Raw genomic sequence first — 20,284 nt, forward strand, 5'->3', positions numbered from 1 at the left:
ACTTCAGGCCGTCGGGTGAGGATGGGAGATGATGTGTGGAGTGTCTGGTAGCTGGATTCTGTTCATTTTTGTTTGACGAAAATGAAAAAAAATGATAATGTATGACTAGCCCTACTCTTCCATTGAGAAATGTTGACGCTGGTGTCCGGACACAGAGTGGTTAACAATGTCAATAAATCTATTTGAAGCAGATGACGCACCAGATTGGACACTAAATGTGCTGCCATCTTTATTGTAGTTCAGCCATCGTTGCAGTTACCTCTCTCTGTCCTTAGAGGGAGACAATGGACATAATATTATATCTCATGGATTGTTGCTTTAAATGTTTGATTTGGTTCTTACACGGCATTAAATTACTAAAGGAAAATCTTTGTATTAAACTCACACTTGGCAATGACGTATTTGTGACTCTAAATGAACCAACCACAACTTGAACACTTAAACAGGAGCCCTGACCGGAGGCCAGCTGGGTCCAGCGGAGCTGCTCCAACAGAGGCTGCGCTGCGGTGAGGTCAGCCAGGCGCTCGGCATCCTGGGAGCCATGGACTGGAGCATCATGGGAGATGAGTGTTACCGAGGCCTGAGCTCAATCACTGACTGCCTGCTGAGACAGGAGCTGAACGCAGAGAGAGAGGGTGAGACTTACTGTGTACGATGTTTACCTGGACACTGAGCTGTAGTTGTGCGGTTTTATATAGTTCTTTAACCACTACTTCGGTGACCGATGTCCCCCAGGGGTTTCTCATTTGACCCCTTGTTTTTTCCCTCCACCAAATCTCTTTGCTGAAAACAGCCGATCTACAAGCTCAGCGCAGCTTTGTGAGCTTACAAATCTGCTATTTTCGGCAAATGTTTCACATCAATATGACATATCCAGAATAGGGACGCTATGGTTCATATGGTTAATCTGGTCTGGTTTTTCTGGTTTCATATTTGTGTGTGTGTGTGTGTGTGTGTGCGTGTGTGCGTGCGTGTGTGCGTGTGTGTGTGTGTGTGTGTGTGTGTGTGTGTGTGTGTGTGTGTGTGTGTGTGTGTGTGTGTTTATTAACTGTGTGTACATGCATGTGCCGTCACCAGCTCAGCTAGAGGCAGCCCTGGGTGTGTTCTATGCCCCGCCCCTTCCTCTCTCTGACACGGTGGTGCTGGAGTACAGGGAGCCAATCAGCAAGTACGCCCGCCGCTTCTTTCATCACCTCCTCAGGTAAGTAACTCCACCCCACTGTGCAACCAAAACATTCAAGTTATGGTAGAAGCAGCCATATTGTACTGCACATGTAGTCTAAACCAGTGGTATTTAACGGCTGACCCCCATCTGAAAAGGTTTTGTGCCAGGGACCCCCATGGTTGTTAAATTTCTTTAGCATCATGAGCTAGGGTTAAAGTGGTTAAACTGATTTTGATGCTATATTAATTCATTTAGCTGGGGACCTCCTTGATTCCCATCAAGGGCCCTTGAGGGTCCCTGGACCCCACTTTGAGAACCACTGGTCTAAACAACACAGGATCTAATAATAACGCCATGGCTTCCCGTGAATCTCTGACGTTATATTGATGATGATGTCAATGTACAACTCCATATTTGGGCAAGACTGATTAGTGGCACAGTGGATCTGAGATTATAAATTCACAAAGAAATATTCACACAAAAAGTCTAAACAATAACAGTGGATTAAGGTTGTGTTTTCTTTTATGGGTGAAAACAATCTATAGGGTCCATTTTTTACACTCTCAGATTGAGATCAACACTCAGGATTTTTCTGTACATGTTTGGTCTGTTATTTTCACTTTCCCTTCTTCCATGAGAGGCTTTTGAAAGGCCTGTATGATTGAAACATATCCTGTTGTTCCCACACACTGTTACTCACCGCTCTTCCATCTTTCAATTACTCTTTCTCTTCTCTCTCTGTGTCAGCCTCTCTCTCTCTCTCTCTCTCTCTCTCTCTCTCTCTCTCTCTCTCTTTCCTTGTGTCAGTCTCTCTCCATCTGTTTCTCTCTCTCCCTCTGTGCAGCGGAACAGGAGTGCTCTCTGGCACCCCATCTCTCCGTCCTCTCTTATCATCCACCTGCATTCTTCTTCCCTCCATCCACATCAAATGGAGGATGCCTCCTCTCTCTCTCTCTCTCTCTCTCTCTCTCTCTCTCTCTCTCTCTCTCTCTCTCTCTCTCTCTCTCTCTCTCTCTCTCTCTCTCTCTCTCTCCATTTGTTTGTTCTATGTTGGTCTGTAGCCAGGGAAAGTTGAGGTGTATTGTACAGGGAGATAGTGTGTGTGTGTGTGTGTGTTGTCTCTCTCTCTCTGTTCTGTCTCCCAGCTCTCATTTTGCATAATAGGAAAAGGGTTTTCTACTCTCTGTTCAATTACTGGCAGTTTTGTACATGGGAGGTTTTGTGTGTGTCTGTGTGCGCGTGTGCGTGTGTGCGTGCATGTGTGTTGTAGGTTAATACAATTTACAGTACTATATGTGCAGAAGAAAGAGAAAGTGGCGCTTATTAACTGCACAGTGAGGTTTAGACTTAATTATTCATGCAAGTTTGGCAACATTTTAACGACTTAAGGGAAAACCTAAACAAGTGCAAAATGTAAATTCTTATATGTTTTAATGACATGGCCCACAGGTTGGGACTCGCTGGTCTAAAATGTTGTCTCCGACCCCTGTCAGAACATCACATTGGCCACTTTTCGTGGTCCTCACCCACAGGTTGAAAAACACTGAACTGAGCGTGAAGTAGGATTTCCTCTTTCCCTTCTTACTGCAGACACCAACGTTTTGAGAAGGCCTTCCTCCTGGCTGTAGACATCGGAGCCCGAGACCTGTTCATGGTGAGTGTATACCAAGACAAATCATGTGTATATCCATTTAACTCTGAGTTACGGGTCCATTTGGTTCCATTCGTATACGTTGAAATCAGACGAATGCCACTGCCGTTGATTTGGATACAAAAAAATAGATTTTGTGTCAAAGCAAACCATGAATCAGTCAAAATCAGTCAAACAAACCAATAAAACCGCATTAAGTATAACTGTGACCCGTAAAAAAGGTCCACTCTGAGTTAAATTGAATAGCTGTAGTATGGGATGCTGCAGTATACACTGCTAAATGATGTTATGATGAAATTTGGTAATCTATTATGTACTTAAATGCTTTGCACTAACCCGTGTAACCTGCGTGTGTGTGTGTGTGTGTGTGTGCGTTCGTGCGACGTGTGTACGACTGTGCAAGCGAGTGAGTGTGTGTGTGCGTGCGTGCGTGCGTGTGTGCGTGCGTGCGTGCGCGCATATGTGCACATGTCAAAGAGCAGGTGTGATCTTGATACGGGGGCCTCTATCTTTTCACAGCCTCCTCCTCTCCTCTCCTCTCTCTCCTCTCTTTAACTTGTTCTTTCTTCCACTCCACGCTGAAATGCCCCTCTATGTGTTTGACCCCCTTTTTGGGGGGGAGGCCCCCTTGTGCTCCATGCTTCACCAACACCCTAGCCATTAATACACACACAAGCATGCATGCACGCGCAGGCACACACACACACACACACACACACACACACACACACACACACACACACACACACACACACACACACACACACACACATACACACACACACACACACACACACACACACACACACACACACACACACACACACACACACACACACACTTCCCCCACTCCCCTCAATCACACTGATAGCAATGGTTCCAATTCACTCCCCACTAAGTAGTGCTGCTGAGAAGCCGAATTGAAAAGGTGGAGTCGAGACCATGGACCTTGAAAGAGCGAAGAGAGAGGGAGAGGAAGAGAGAGAGAGAGGAGGGGGAGAAAAATAGGCGGCCGTGTTACTTAAAAGCTACACAACGAACGAAGAGAAAGAGAACGACAACAAAACAGAGAAAAAGAAATGGGGGCCCCCGCTCTGTCACTTCTGACATGTGAGAAAAGAGACAGGAAGAGAGCAGGCTGGGGTCAAACCGTATTTGCAAATACATTTGTGGCGTTTGTTTCGTTGTACCTGGAGTACCATTTGTGTGTGTGTGTGTATGTGGGGGGGGAGGAGGTGGGGGGGGGGGGAGAGATCCGGTAGGGAGAGATCTGTGAGAGATCCATTCTTGCACAACCCTGCAAGAATGGATCTCTCACAGAGAGCCATGCTAAATTGACTCTTTTCGAAAGCCCCAAAACCTTGTCCCTTATGTTAAGCCCTGTCCATCTGGCAGTCCAAATGAGTGAAATCGAATACTGTTAACAAAAGAAGGCTGAGGTGCAGTGGTGTTATGAGCGCTCATTCTCTGCAAAGCGTTTCTTGTCCTCGGTCTCAAAGAGAACAGCAATACACCAGAGAGAGAGAGAGAGAGAGAGAGAGAGAGAGAGAGAGAGAGAGAGAGAGAGAGAGAGAGAGAGAGAGAGAGAGAGAGAGAGAGAGAGAGAGAGAGAGAGAGAGAGAGAGAGAGAGAGAGAGAGAGAGAGAGAGAGAGAGAGAGAGAGAGAGAGAGAGAGAGAGAGAGGAAGGACTGTGACATTTCACCTCGTGGTGTCTAATTAGGCTGCATCGTTGCTTTAACCTGCTGGCTGACTGACTGTGGGGAGCACGGGGTTAATGAGGGTACAACCTCAACCCCCACCATGCCATGTTTCACCTCTCACCCAACTACACTGCAAAATCCTCAGTGTTCATTTAACTCTGTGTCAAAATAAGGGTCCATTTTGACACTCTGAGTTACACACACACACACACACACACACACACACACACACACACACACACACACACACACACACACACACACACACACACACACACACACACACACACAGACAGTTGCACTCACACAAACATAATGCAGACTTACTCAAACACAAGACCCCCCCCACACACACACAAATCTTTTATAAAAATGCTCAGCATGATACCCCCCACCACCATACGCACACGTGTGCGCGCCCACACACAATCACGCACCCCCGTGCGCGCACACACACACACACACACACACACACACACACACACTTGCTCTTAACCCCATTGTTTCCCATCTAACAATAGAAGTTCTCCAGGAGAAGAAAAGAAGCCTTTTGTTAGAACGAAACTCTTTGGTGCCCGAGTGAAAATTGAAGAGGCGGACAAAGCAAGAGGGAGGGGTGTGGAGAGGTGGTAGTACCAGTGGGGGGTGGGAGGGGGGTTTACTTATTTGTTGAGGTGTGGGGGGGAGGGTCATTCTTTTATTTATTTATTTGTTGTACAATGGATGACGTTGTATGGCTTTCCAAATTGCCTTTGATAACGAGCTGATAATGCAGCCAATTAGGTCACTCGTCGACGACGATGCCCCCATCACCCGCTCGCTCTCCTCCTTTGCTCTCTCTCTCTCCTGTTTCCCCCTCTTCTGCTTCTTTTTCTCCTCCATCATGGCTCTTTTTCCTCCTTTTAATGGAGTTGGTTAATTAAATCAAATTGTGTGTGAGAGAGAAGGAGATCTGATTAGCGGCATTCTTTGTTCTCTAATGGGAGCTCTCTTGTTCTTCTTCTGTGGCGTTTTTGTGTTAGATTATGAAGGCAGGCATCGTTTAGCGTCTGACGGTTCAACTCCCGCTGGCGTCTGACACGATGCGACACTGGAGGGTGGAGGAGGAGGAGGAGGAGGAGGTGTACGTGGGGTAGAGTGAGGTGGAGAAGAATAGGGAGGAAGAGGAGGAGGAGGAGAGGGAGGTAGAGAGGGCCTTGAAGGAGGAGGTGGTGGAGGAAGAGGAGGCAGTGTAATAGATGGAGGAGGAGGAAGTGGAAGAGGTGTAACAGGAGAGTGCGTGCGTGCTGAGAAAAATTTGCTAATAAGATTTCCTATTTGAACCAGTAAGGAAACACACTTGTGTGTACAAGTTGTCATGAATCAGTGTAGAATGATTAGTCTGTGTATTTTAAGCCACTTTGACCCTCGCATGGCCACAAGGTATGCTCAGCCCCCACAAATACAGTGAAGCAAGACATTTAACTTTCATCAATTTTAGTCTATCCAAAGTCTCCTTGGATAAGAGCATCATCTGAAATATACTGCAAAGTGCAAACATCTATGCTCTATCTATGATCTGCATTCCTTCCCATTTTACATAAAACAGCTGCGTACATCAGAAAGGTGTTTACATTACTATCCTACTATACATTACTGTATAAGCATCACTTAACCATTACGCCAGTTCAATGCAATACCTCAGTCGTTCAGAAGCAGCCCAAATATCACTCAATACCCCCCCCCCCATCTAACACACCCTCGTACCACTGTAACACGTTTCAGCTATTAAAACATCCCTCTTTATCAGCTTGGTTTTCTAGCGGGCTGCAGCCTCTAAAGCTCATACAGTATATAGTATGATTTGTGTGGCGTTCGAACGGTAGGGAATAAGCAGTGTAATATCTGATGGTTTTATGCTCAGTAGTATTATTATCCCCTCTTAGTTGGGCTGATACTCCTCTCTCTGTCTCTGGTTTGTTCTTTCTTTTATTCTCTCTCTCTATCTCTCTCTCCCCCTCTCTCCAGATTCAAAAAGAATTATGGGGAGCTAAGCTGGAATCTAGCGCCCCAAAGATGACTGTTTATTGTTCTGTCACACAATCTCTCTCACGCGCTCTCTGTCTTTCTTCCCTCTTTCTTTCTTGCTGTCTCACTTTGATTTTGTTCTTTCACTTTGCTTTTGTACTCTTTCCCCTTGTTTTACTCATTTTTGTTCACTTCCTCATACTGTCCTGTTTTTCTATTTACTTTTCACTCGCACGCAATACCTACTCTGCTCTTTCATCCCCCATCACTCTCTTACTCTGTCTTTTTCCTCTTTCATTCGCCCTCACTTTGAAAACCTCTCCTGCCTTTTCGCCTCACTTTCACTTACCCCTCCTCTCTCTCTTTCTCCCTCTCTATCCTGTATAATCTTCTGTTGCTCTGTTTGTTATCAATTAGGAAGCCTCGCTCCTGTCTAATTGAGTGGGGGGCCCCTGTCCCCGCTTCACACAGACTGAATTCGCCAGCTCGGTCCTGGGAGCCGATTTAGGCTCCTTTTGAGGTCATTTTGTTGTCTGCCATTTTCACATTCCCCCCCCCCCTGGCTCCGCCGGCCACAGAGGGCAGCCACCAAGCTATAATTACCCAATCTGTTCCAATTCACCCTCTTTCATTTCAGGACATCGCCCCCACCCCTCGCCCCCACCCCGCACTTCTCTCTTTCTCACTCTCCTTCTCTCTCCTTCTTTCTCTCCAACTCCCCCTTTCCCAAAACTCTTTCTCAGTCTCTCTCTGCCGACACCCCATTCCCCTTTTCCTACTTCTTCCCCTATCACCCCCGCCCTCCCACACACACACACACACACACACACACACACACACACACACACACACACAACACACACACACACACACACACACACACACACACACACACACACACACACACACACACACACACACACACACACACACACACACACACACACACACACACACACACAAACACCCCTTATTCTCCAGGGGTACAAAAGTGGGGGTTACAATACAGGGAATTAGGGCCGGGTGCATTCTCGGCCGGGGGCCCCCAGCTTTAGCCAGCTGGGGGTTAGCTGTTAGCCACGGCTAGCCTCCTGAGTCACGACGAATGGGCTCCTGTGATGTCGCTGAGGCGGAAGGCTTTTCTTAACACGATGCGCCCTTTGATGGGTCCTTCCAGGCCCTGCGCTCGGCCCCAGGAAACCCTGTGACACATTTTAGACTAGAAATACCCAGGTTAGACTGGAGTTGGTGTTGTGGTTGATAATATAGTAGTTGCAGTAGTTTCTACTAAATTCAATGACTGGAGATTTGATGAAGGCTTTGATATTTGTTTTAGAATTAGGCATCATTGACATTGTGATAGTGAATGATCCTTTTTAGCTACCATGACAACCTGTTACTGCTGCTAGTTTTCAAGCCTGATTTATGTATTATATGACGTGTGCCGTGGCGCAAGTGGCCGATCTACAAGCTCACAATGCATTGCATTACGACACACTATGAGCTTGTAAATAGCCTTGTTGATAGGCTATTTTTGGAAAGGATTATAATTCATTTGATTTCTTCTACTTGTTGAACATTTTCACTTTTAATGACATGCCCAAAATAGGGACGCCAGGTTGAAAGTGATTAACTCTTCTGCAGCCTGGATTTCACCCTAACGTTTTCATGTCAAATGTTGCCATCTCCACATCATGGCAACCACGGAAGGGAAAAGATTCTTTGGACCTACTGAGACATCCTCTCTGCTTGTATACCGTGTCTTTAAAGCCAGACAAGAAATCCAAAATCAAATGGATGAATGTGAAATGAATCAACCTAATAAAAAATATATATCTTTTAAAAAAACCACAAAAGACCCACAGAGACCCTAATACAGGGCCTGCTGTCTGATGCCTCATGTTTACGCATGAATACAAGTGCAGGCTCAAGCTCCGAGACCATCCAACCCTCAGACATCATTTAGCAACATTATCATCCTTTGTGGCAGTGTGGGAGCCTCAAACAGAGAGATACAGAGAGAGCACGCCGCTTCCAATACCGTTGGAGGCTGATACAGTAATATGTGCTCGGCTGGCCACGTTTTTCCATAAAGAGACGAATATCACGCAGCTTGAAAGGGTGAACCATCCCCCCTTTGCCTTCCTCGCTCCCACTTTTAAAAAGGTAGAACTGATAACATCCTCGTCTTGAAAAAAAGAAAGAACCCCCACCCCCCAAAAAAGTGAGGGTGGAGGTATAGGGACGTAGCTGAATGGGTGGTGGGGGGAGGTGGGGGCGGTTGTAAGCAAGGCTGATTTCAAAGTTCCCCTTTTTTTTTTGAGGAAGCGGCATTTCATCTGACCGGTGAGGCTTCCGTCTGATGTCAAGGCTTCAAACGCCTCATTTTTTATCTGTTTCTCTCGCTCTCATTTTTCTCTTCCTGTTGAACCGAAAAAGAAAAAAATAATACTGAAAAAAACACCTCCATTGTCATCGGAGCCTAGATTCATTTTAGATTAGCGCTCACGTTTGCCTTTCTTTTTCCTGCATTTACCTTCAAAGGATCTCCATTATGTGGCCAGTGATAAGGGAGAGGTGGTGCTCGCTGACGTGGCCAGGAGGAGAGCTAATGAAATGGAGAATCAGACCGTCACAGGTACGGGTAAGAACATTAATTGACGTGATTGTTAGATGATATATCTTAGACTTACGACAAGTTTAAAGTTTATTAAACATAGTGGATATTATAGTACTGGTCACATTATGTGACACGGAGATATGAGTCATAACAGTGTTGTTGTTTTTGTTTGGTTTTGTTGCACCAACTGCACCATGGTATATACTGTAAAGTGTAAATAAACCTTGTTAAGCATATCTGTCCTCTAATGGAGAAAACATTTAGTAGATGATACATTTGACAAAACAAGAAAAGACAATACAAACATTGTACAAAAATCTATTTGTACACTCGGACTTACAGTACATTACGGTCCATTTTGTTCCCAACTGTTAGTCATTGAGCTGGGGACCCCCTGGGACCCCTTCAAGAACTCCTGGGGGTCCCCGGACCCCACGTTCAGAACCAGTGCTTTAAGCCTTAAAGCATGTGAACTTGAGTCCCTTAAAGTTTAAGGCACTCAAGTTCACTTGAGTGTTAATTTAATACTGGGTGCAACAGTGGACCCGTAACGGAGATTTGCAAATTAACCTGATTGTAACTTATATGTTTTTTCTTACATTAAAGGTGATATTGATAACATTTTTATGTAGACAAATAATCAAAATAAAATAAAACAACCAAACAAACGACAAAAAGGTGCAGAATAAACTTTTCTCCTAAAAGTATATTAGGATTGTGAAATTATCATATCATTGAATCATTCTGGCTGGTCCAAAAATATTGTTTTGTTTACAGCTGTAAGCTGACGGCTGCCATTGCCCGTTTTTGCGGGTGAAAGTACTTGTTCACAGGGGCGCTCGCTGGCCTAGCGGTCCAGGCGCATACCACATACGCTGGTAATCCAGCTTGACAGCGTGTCGCGAATTCGACTCCCGATCCCGACGACCTTTGCTGTGTGTCACCGCCCCATCTCTCTCCCCATTTCCTGTCAGCCTACTTTCCTATCAATAAAGGCAGAAAAAGCCAAAAAAAAAAAAAAAAAGTACTTGTTCCCTTTGGAGGCAGGCGGTGCATTACAGTGGTGCAAACCATAGACATATAAAGGTAGACGCCTCGTTCGGCTCTGAAGCGTTCGTATCTCGGGCGCGCTTCCTGCTTCCGCAGGGCTGTCGTGTGCGTCACAGAAGCGGAAGTTCGGTAGGCCAATCAGAGGCAGGTGGGGGCGGGTCTTTTTGTAACCCAGCTCTTAACCCTTTGAGAGGCAGCAGCTGTGCGCAGCATCTACTTAGTTGGAACTTGGCGAACTCCACATCTATTTGTGAAATTCAAATAAGAGACATGGTCCTTTTTCATATCAAGGTCCATTATTTATTCAGCATTTGAGTCACGGAACACCGTTTGATAAGCTTTAGCCTCTCACACACCCAAAACGTAGAATATGTTATCGTTCGATAAGATGTTGTCAAAATAACAATTGTTTACGTTCTCTAATTGTGTACTTGTTTAGTAAGTAATGCAGATGTTTAACAATTTGACTCTTGACAGAGTGAAATGTTATACTCAAGATTTAAAGATCTATAAGGGTCCATTTGGTTATCAACTCTCCATCATTTATCTGGGTACCACCTGGAACCCCCTCAAGGACCACTGGTGGTTCCCGGACCACTGGTTGAGAACCATTGCACTGACAAGTCCCGGAAAAGACGCACTGTGATTGGCCAGTAGTCAACGCACTGTGAGCGCTGTGATTGGCCAGTAGTCACTTTGAGTGACAGGTTCCCTGCGGAAGACGGAAGAGCCGCCGTGTATTGCGATACCAGTCGCCCCAATGAACTGCAGAGGCCAATGAGGTATCTAGGTTTCTAATATCTATGGTGCAAACCATAGATATAGAAACCTAGATACCTCATTGGCCTCTGCAGTTCGTTGGAGCGACCTGTTTGGTATGGTGGCCGCCATACGTGCTGTGATTGGCCAGTGCCCGTCCCCCCCCCCGGAAATGGGGGGAACGGGCACTGGCCAATCACAGCGCGTCTTTTCCAGGACTTGTCAGAATGTAGTTGTCCCGCCCCCACCTGCCTCTCATTGGCCTACTGAACGCCCCCTTCTGTGACGCACGCGGAAATTTCCAGCTGTCCCCCAGGAACAAAAGCTTCCTTGCCCAGGAAGCGGAAGCGCGCCCTCCGTGCCGACACTTCAGAGCCAGAGGAGGCGTCTACCTTTATATGTCCATGGTGCAAACTGCATGAGCGCTGCCTTGTAGAGGTGACTCAGGGAAATAAGGAACCTTATGCCAAATAGGTGTGATGTGGACTGTAGTGCGACATCTAGTGGCTAAATGTTGTCTAGAGTCCCTTTAAAGGCTGTACTATATAGATACAGTACCTGGGTTTAGCCAGATGATAATACAGCCAATGTTGGTCCAGTCCTTGTCAATGTAAAAGCTATAAGGTGTTTTAGTGGAGACTAAAGTTTCACTAGAGTTCTACTACTTACAAAATGGTTGCTATACTTTGTCTTGTTTTTTAAAACAAACGCTACCTCATTTAAAGGTTCATGGGAGTGACACAATTATGACAACTTTCAGTAACTGATATGCATTGTGCTGTGGATGCAAACACAACAGTTTGAGTCAGTGTATTCATTGCATGCGCACAGTTGCGTTTATTCAAACACAACATTAAAAAAGCAGTTTAAAAGTCATTATGAATGAGATATAAAACACTGAAGGCCTGTAGTTTTTTTGTAGGTTGAACTCCAGGCTGCCCTTTGACATGCAGTCCCCAGAGCACATACCAGAGGGGATCAGACCCTGGCTCCTCATTACACACACGCACACACGCACACACGCACACACACACACACACACACACACACACACACACACACACACACACACACACACACACACACACACACACACACACACACACACACACACACACACTCACACACACACACACACACACTCACTCTTACGTGTTCAAACACACGCATGCACACTTGCCTACTCTCACATACATTCTTCAGTCTTACAAATGCTCATTCACACAGACCCATACATACAGTTGCGCGTGCGTGCGTGCGTACATGCGCTCGCAGACGCATAGTTCCTCGTAAGACTTTCCTAGAACCAGAAGGTTTCTGAGGAACATTCAAATCAGCGAGGTGAAGCTAGATGAACATGTTTGATGAGTCCTTTTCCATGGCTTCTTAAAACACACCGCAAAGGGGTGTGAGTGTGCGTGTGTGCGTGTGCATACATGTGCGTGCTTGTATTCATCCATAAGTGTCTGTGCGTGTTAGTTTGTACTGCTATGTGTTTTTTTTTTGGTTTGTTTGTTTATGGATGAGCATTTGTGTGTTAGAATACATATTTATACTGCATAATTGTTTCCCTGTGTACTTGCAGGCAGACAAATACGTCACAGCGTAAGGTCAAAACCTGAGGCGTCGTCTGAGCGCTGCCTGTGCACATGAAATCTACTTTGTGTAACAGTGAGGACTGTTTGCACTCACTCACGTATTGTTGTAAAGCCATGCACAGCGCAAGCATGCAAATGGACACACACACACACACACACACACACACACACACACACACACACACACACACACACACACACACACACACACACACACACACACACACACACACACGCGTCCATACCTGTTCCTCCTCTTAAGCCTCTTAATTACGTCCTGGAAGATTTCCCCCCTCACCTGCAGCACTTCCTATCCTTGGACAGTTACGCCTTAGAGATGGAGAGAGAGTGAAGGAAAGACAGATGGAACTAAGAATGAAAGTAAGGATAGAAAGAGCGTCAGCATTTTCTTCTCTTTCTTTCTTTTCCCACTTTTCTTTTTCTTCTCCCCAACCGAGTGTAGCCTTGGACGTGCCAAGACCACCACCACCACCCCAGTAAGTGGCCCTTGGCTTATTTGTTTAGAAAGAAGGAGTGTAGAGTGTAAGGGCAGTTGCTGGTGGGAATGAACTCAGTGAAGGTCAGCTCAGAGGCACTTATAAGATGTTAATGGTTCAAATGTGCCAATTAGACCTGATGGTGTGTGTTTGCACTCCCCAGTTACCCCAGTACCTACCCCCACCCACCTGCCCTCTCTACCTTGTCCGAGGTTACTGTCCTTCCAGCCAAGCCTGTCTAGTCTGGCTCACCCCACTGCCTCGCTGCCCGGATCGATGTGTGTGCGCGTGTGTGTGTGTGTGTGTGTGTGTGTTTGTGTGTGTGTGTGTGCGCGCAAGTAAGAGAGAGAGAGAGAGAGAGAGTTAGTGAATGAGACCGTGTAAAGTTCATTCTCTCATTCACAGACACGCATCTGATTGTCAACCAAGCATGGCAATGGAGAGATTGATTGATCAGAGTGTGTGCTTTTTGTACACACACACACACACTGAAGGAGAATATTAATGCAGTGTCGCGACCAACCAATCAATGGGCTTCATGTGTGTGTGTGTGTATTTCCGTGTCAAAGCTCAGACAAGCAGACATAGCATATTAACAGAGCAAAGAGACTGGTTCATAAATAGAGAATGAGAAGATAGCGTCTAACCGAGGGCTCCAGTGAACAGGTGTCTCACTTTACATGTATGTGCACATGCACACACGCACACACGCACGCCACACTCGCGCGTACACACACACACACACACACACACACACACACACACACACACACACACACACACACACACACACACACACACACACACACACACACACACACACACACACACACACACACACACACACACACACACACACACACACACACACACTATTGCTGTGAATATGCAACCATTTCCTCCAGAGGACACACACATACTATACATCCACACACTTTTGCAAAAGCATGCAAACAAATAAACATATATTTTTTAATTGACCTAAATGTTAACAATTGTAGTACTGGAAAGACATTGAGACGAGTGGTATCAAAAGAAGTTCAAATCCCTCTCACTGTTACATATTCAGAAAGTGTAGTAACACTGTAAAGACATACACGTTATTGTGTACTCAAAAACAACAAAAACTCAAAAACAACAACTACTACTATACTATTACTACTTTAAGTATAGCAGTAATTAAAGCTAAGCTAACTTATTCATTTTACAACTATTTTACATATTGCATATTTACATTATATTATATTACATTTATATTACTCAGGCTAGCACACTTGATTTACTGTAGGCTATTGCAAAGTGCCAAACTAATTAGAATGAACATGCTGTACTTAACATTGAAACAACTGTGCATGCACATAAATTGTGTCACAAAGGTGGCCTTATAAGTACACCCACATGATCACATCACAGCAGGACTTTGTTAACTAAAGATAATTGTTCTACCATCTCAACGTACTTAAAGCTTGGCTCCTGGGTAGCGCAGGGGTGAAGTACTTGCCCAATACCCACTACTGCAGAGACTGGACAGTACCTCCACATCCACAACCCCTCCTGCTTGGCCAGGCGCGCCTCCAGCCCTGCCCAAAATTGGGACACCAGTTAGTGTGAGGTGGTGCAACTGGCCCTGATGTCTAAAAAATGTGTTTAGGGTATAGAATGCGCCTCTGTATTGGGAAATTAGCACACACAAAGTACTGATATTGTAAAGCATGATTCATAAGGTTTTGTACATGTGTATATATTGCAATAATCATGCAGGGTTGTCACAAAATCCCAAGGCACACCTGAACTTGTCTCAATGGCATGGTGCACCAGTGTGACTCGGCACATTGTTGGTGGTGGACTGGTGGACTACACCCTCCCAATGCAACAGTGATTGTGCAGCAGAAACAAGGGACAGTGTCATGTAAATTGGGAAGAACATAAATTAAAAAAAATAGAATAGAATTACAAGTACTTACACATAATGTATACTTTAACACTCAGAGTGACTTGTGTCCAATGCTTATGAACGTACAGTATGACCTTTAGGTCATACCCAAAAAGCTATGTTTGTATTATGGTGCCTTGGTGTCCCAAGTTTCCGCGTTTCCCACTGTGGCATTTCCCTGTACAAATATCAGATTCACACAGTAACTTAAGCTAAACAAGCATATGCCGCGACACACATCCTCCACATTCAGGCTATAGGAGCACACGCAAATGCATGGGCAAACATCATGACATGCAAATGTCTCTCTCAATACGCACATGCATTGCTTACGCTGTTAAACACACACACTTAACAGGAATATTGCAGGTCAGAAAAAATAGGGAAACCCCTTTTAGTGTGTGTGTGTGTGAGGGTTGTTTTCCCATGGGTGTTGAACTGGAATTAACTATCACTCTAGGCAAGCTTAACTGCTATGAATGTACAGTACACAGAGAGCTGTCGTTGAATGCCTGCCGATCAACTTGTCACACAGGAGACAACGTTGCATTTACTCTCCAGCATGGAGGTGACCTTACTTCACTCAGTTTGTCTTGTTCTTTTGGCCTTTTCTTTTCCTACTGATTTTGCACAACGACAAAAAAAAAAGAGAGATTTAAAAACTTGGTATTAGATTCTTCTATGAAATGCACATTTTTCCCAGTGTGCCAACATCAGATGAGCTTTGAATCAGACTGTGTGTAGAGATACGGTATTTTTATCCACACAGGATGGTATTTACACATCCTTTGTAACTGCTGATGAACAGAGATCCTCAGCAGACAAATGAAGGCACAGGCATACGCGCGCGCACACACACACACACACACACACACACACACACACACACACACACACACACACACACACACACACACACACACACACACACGCATACACATACTGTATGTATGTAGAAACACACTTTGGGCTTTGCAATGCTTCCCTTTTGTAATGTGGTTTGTGAAATGGCTCAGAGCTGTCTGGCTGACAAGTGTGTTGATTTGGTTAGATAGCGCATTGTGAGAGGGCGACGAGCCAACGAAGGCCTTATTCTCTCCCCTTCGCCGTATCACTCTTCTCTCTTTTCTCCTTTCGGCTGCGTTTAGCCGAGAGGAGCGAGTGAGTGAAGCAAAGTGAGCCAACTGTTCTCCTTCTCCGCCTGGCTCCCCCTCACAATGGCTGATATGACTGCAGGGCCTCTCAATGGAAGAGAGGAATGACTTATCTTAAGATCCACTCCTCCACCTCCTTCCTCTCTCTCTCTCTATGTTAGCGGCCGTCTGATTCGGGGAAAAAGCCTGTTAGCTCCAGTGTGATGGAGAAGCGCTTCTCTATCCCTTACAGCTATGCTGGGTGCTCTATTCGTGCCGTCTCTATTGCACTGAAACTTGTCTTTAGTTGAGATGTGAAGTGAGTGTAAAATTATTGTAATGAGGCTGTATGTCTGTTTACCTGTATATGTATGTATGTCACACTGTCCTCACTGACTCAATACACTGTATCATCATCAATTCACAACACAAGGCCATGAAACATCTAGCTCAATATTTGACGTATGGTGCAATTTGTTTGTAAGAGGTTATGAGTCAATGTAAAGAACGCTGACGTCATCGCCAGTGTTATCAATGCCTCTAGGTTATCCTCCTTGTTTTTTTCCTCTGTTTTTTTCTGTCTCTTTATCTCCCTGGCTAAATCCACACTAATATGTTTTTGTTTTAAAATGCAAAACATTTGCTACTTTTGCACCTAGCGCCGTACACGCTACTCCAACATTTTATAACCTCTATAAAAGTACAAAATGCCCCTGACCCTGAAAATTCCAGCATTGCATGATCTGGACAAGCAGGAAAATGATGATGCAGACACCCATGTCCGCTTTCCAAATTAATATTATCAGTCATGATGTGTCCTTCCCTCATTCACCACATCCCTATGACGTGACTACTGGTTAATTCAACATGGATAATCAATTGCAGGCATTGCTGATGATGTGGTCAATGCTAGCAGCTGTTGTGCAGTTAGATTCAGTCATTTGTAATGCTACTATTGCCTACATGCACAGGAGGTAAGCTAATATATGAGCTATTTGCGACAATTCCTGTGTTTACCTAAGTGACCATGGATGACTCTGGAAAACTGCTAATGTATTTGGACTATCCCGAAAAGCTGTAAACAGGCCACTGCTTACAGTAGGTTGCATAAATAGTTTACCTACCCCTTACTAATTCCACAAACTACAACAACAGGTAGAGAAACATTCTTTGAATGTTGTGTGACCACTGTAAAATGGCTGTCAAATGTAATAATGCATTTTCAGGTGTGTAATATGGACGAAGACTATTTCTTAAACACGTTTGTGTGGACGAAGATTGTTTTCATTTAAAATGTGTTTTATAATATTATGAAAACGTACAGTATTACTGTAACGTGTCTGATTCCCCCTGTGTCTCTCTGTCTCTCTCTCATTCCTCTCTCAGGTGAATGACTAATTGAGTGCTTGTTTCCTTTAGGTGTAACAGACATGTTAGCTCTTAACCGTGTGTGTGTGTGTGTGTGTGTGTGTGTGTGTGTGTGTGTGTGTGTGTGTGTGTGTGTGTGTGTGTGTGTGTGTGTGTGTGTGTGTGTGTGTGTGTGTGTGTGTGTGTGTGTGTGTGTGTGTGTGTGTGTGTGTGCGCGCGCATGCATGTGTCTCCCAGAGGATCCTGTCAGAGGCAGGAACGGGGCATGTGACAGACAGACAGATGGACCAATAGGGAGACAGACAGACCAGAACCATGGTGCTGCAACAGCACCTACCTCTCTGGACACTTCCACTTCACGGTGAGTGAACGTGTCTGTTTTGCACGTTTACACTTTACAATAAGGTCATGTGAATCCTAATGTAGTTACAGACTACAAGTTTGTGACAACCACACATTATTGCAACAATACAGCATACAACTATACAAAACGTTTTTCAATTTATTATATCAGTACTTTGTGTGCACTCTTCTCCCAACACAGGCAAATGTTATACCCTATAGAATTAGTATGTAATTAAATACATTAATAATTGTATTATTACATGTTTATGTTATCAAACCATAGGCTAAATATACAACTCAAAGTATATATACAATACAAAGTGCACTCGTCAAAGCACAAAGCGCAAAATATGAAAAACTATACTATGACGGCAAAATGTTTTACATACTGTACTTTATAGCATGACATACAGTACAGATTTCAACATATGACAACCAAAGAGGGAGACAGAGGGATGACAGTGAGTTGATTCAATTTGAGCTCCTTTTTAAAAGGAAAGGAGAGAGAGGGAGAAAGAGAGGTAAAAAAGAGTCTTCCCACTACCACAGGTCTTTACCTCGCATTGCAGAACCTGGCTAAGCAAGCAGATTCTCACACTTCCCCAAAGATAACGAGAAATAGAGACAAAATGCCTCTGCCGCACAATTTCCCCCTATTTTTGAACATTTTCTTATGTTGAGCCCCCCCCCACACCCCCTCTTGTAATCTGGTCCCTGATGAAGTTTCATTGTTTCTCATGTGGAGCCAATGACAAGCTTAGCCCCTGATACAGCGAGGGGAAGGCATTATAGCACCAGCGTTCTTCTTCTTTTCCCATCTGGCTCTATGAGAAAAAAAGAGCGAGAGGGGAAGTGAGAGAGAGGGAGGAAAAGCACAATGGTGGTTTGGGGAGCATCTCAGTGACACTGCCGTTCCCAAATCCGACTCAGAGAGGAGGAGACGGGAATCTGGGAAGCGTCCCAACATTCCTTTTGATAACTGCTGGCCTCCGTCTCTCTCTCTCTCTCTTGCTCGCTTGCTTGTCTCTCACTCTTGTTCCAGACCAGTGAGGAAAAGGGAGGCTATTTATCTTCCCGGCTAAACAGGGGCCAGGGTGGCAAAGCTATTGGACAACGGTTAAGTGCCAAATTATATTTTTAAAATATCGGTTTGAAAAGATTTAGTCTCAGATTATAGTATGGATGCTGTTATCCATAGAGATTTGCAGTGAGGAAGCGGGCAGAGGTTCTGGATCTCACTCAAGGGTATTGAGGATGTGACTGTTGATGGACACATGTCAAAAGTCGGGGGATGGGCCCTGCAACCTCTCAATCACAGAAGGTCATTGAATACAAAACTCCTCACCTGAACTAGGCAGGAAGCGGGCATTTTATTCCAGCACTAATTACAGTATAATGACAGAGGTTCTGTTCCTCCAGTATAAATGGGTTATATTAGGGTAGCATTTCTTTTTTTTACTTTAAGCCGCATACTGTATATGACATTACAGTCTCTATTTTACCACTGTGGTCACTCTGAATGCAGTGGTATATCTTTAATGACACTTCTAAACCTACAGCGACTCACTTTTCTTTTGTGATGTTTTGATTTAAAAAAAGAAAGAAAACCCTGTGCTGCTGTTAGATAAGCCAGGTATCTTCTGATTGGTTCACAGGGGTGTTGGACGATCCAATCGGAGAAGGATGCAGGAGGAGAATGTTCGGGCGGCTCTTGGTGCCAATCCCGTCTGGCCATGGAGACAAGCAGGTGTGTGTGTGTGTGTGTGTGTGTGTGTGTGTGTGTGTGTGTGTGTGTGTGTGTGTGTGTGTGTGTGTGTGTGTGTGTGTGTGTGTGTGTGTGTGTGTGTGTGTGTGTGTGTGTGTGTGTGTGTGTGTGTGTGTGTGTGTGTGTGAGAGTGTGTGTGTGTGAATGTTTCTCTCTCTTGTTACAGTATATTGGTTAATTCACCCTGAATACCTGTGTGTGTGTGCGCACGTTTGTGTGGCCATCTGTTCTGCATGAGAGAGACCTTCATCGATACAGGGCAGCCGTGGTCAGTCTTTTTAAATTATAAAATCGCTCGTTATTTTTTGTTCTTACACTCTCCAAACTAGCTGCCACATTGCTACAAATTCACTTTTTATCAGTACCTGATGCAGGAGAGACAGCCCATTACAACAAATCACCACTTGTAATCCTCAACATGCCTGTTTCAGGGACACAGTTATGAGCCCTTAACAACAATTCTCTGGCAAAATGTAGTCTTGTTTTGTACTCAAAACGTAGCCCGAGTGCTCTCCGCTCCAGATGTCTGTGATTACGAGCTAGTTATTTACAGAAAATAACTATTAGGGAAACATGACATCTTCTGCCCTTTTTTTGCCTCCCTCTTTCCTTCCACATATCCAAACCCCTCCTTGCTCTCTACTATTTTAATAATTGTATTTTTCAGGCGATTAGCAATTGTCTCGGGACCG

The 20,284-nt window shown here is 44.8% G+C and overlaps 1 protein-coding gene across 5 annotated transcripts in view; it reads left to right on the plus strand.

Moving 5' to 3' along the window:
* wdpcp (WD repeat containing planar cell polarity effector) overlaps positions 1-20,284 on the plus strand; it is a 103,467-nt gene that overhangs the window by 74,591 nt on the left and 8,592 nt on the right. For 4 of the 5 annotated variants that reach the window (XM_080450263.1, XM_080450267.1, XM_080450266.1 and 1 more), the window contains 6 exons: positions 447-635; positions 1,078-1,201; positions 2,756-2,819; positions 9,069-9,168; positions 17,720-17,843; positions 19,483-19,574. In XM_080450263.1, the coding sequence (XP_080306389.1) occupies positions 447-635; positions 1,078-1,201; positions 2,756-2,819; positions 9,069-9,168; positions 17,720-17,843; positions 19,483-19,574 (693 nt within the window). The remainder of the gene's footprint in view (positions 1-446; positions 636-1,077; positions 1,202-2,755; positions 2,820-9,068; positions 9,169-17,719; positions 17,844-19,482; positions 19,575-20,284) is intronic. The other variant, XM_080450265.1, reaches the window with a different exon arrangement.

This window comes from Gymnoscopelus braueri (genome assembly GCF_963280865.1).
Source record: "Gymnoscopelus braueri genome assembly, chromosome: 14".
Lineage (NCBI taxonomy): Eukaryota > Metazoa > Chordata > Actinopteri > Myctophiformes > Myctophidae > Gymnoscopelus > Gymnoscopelus braueri.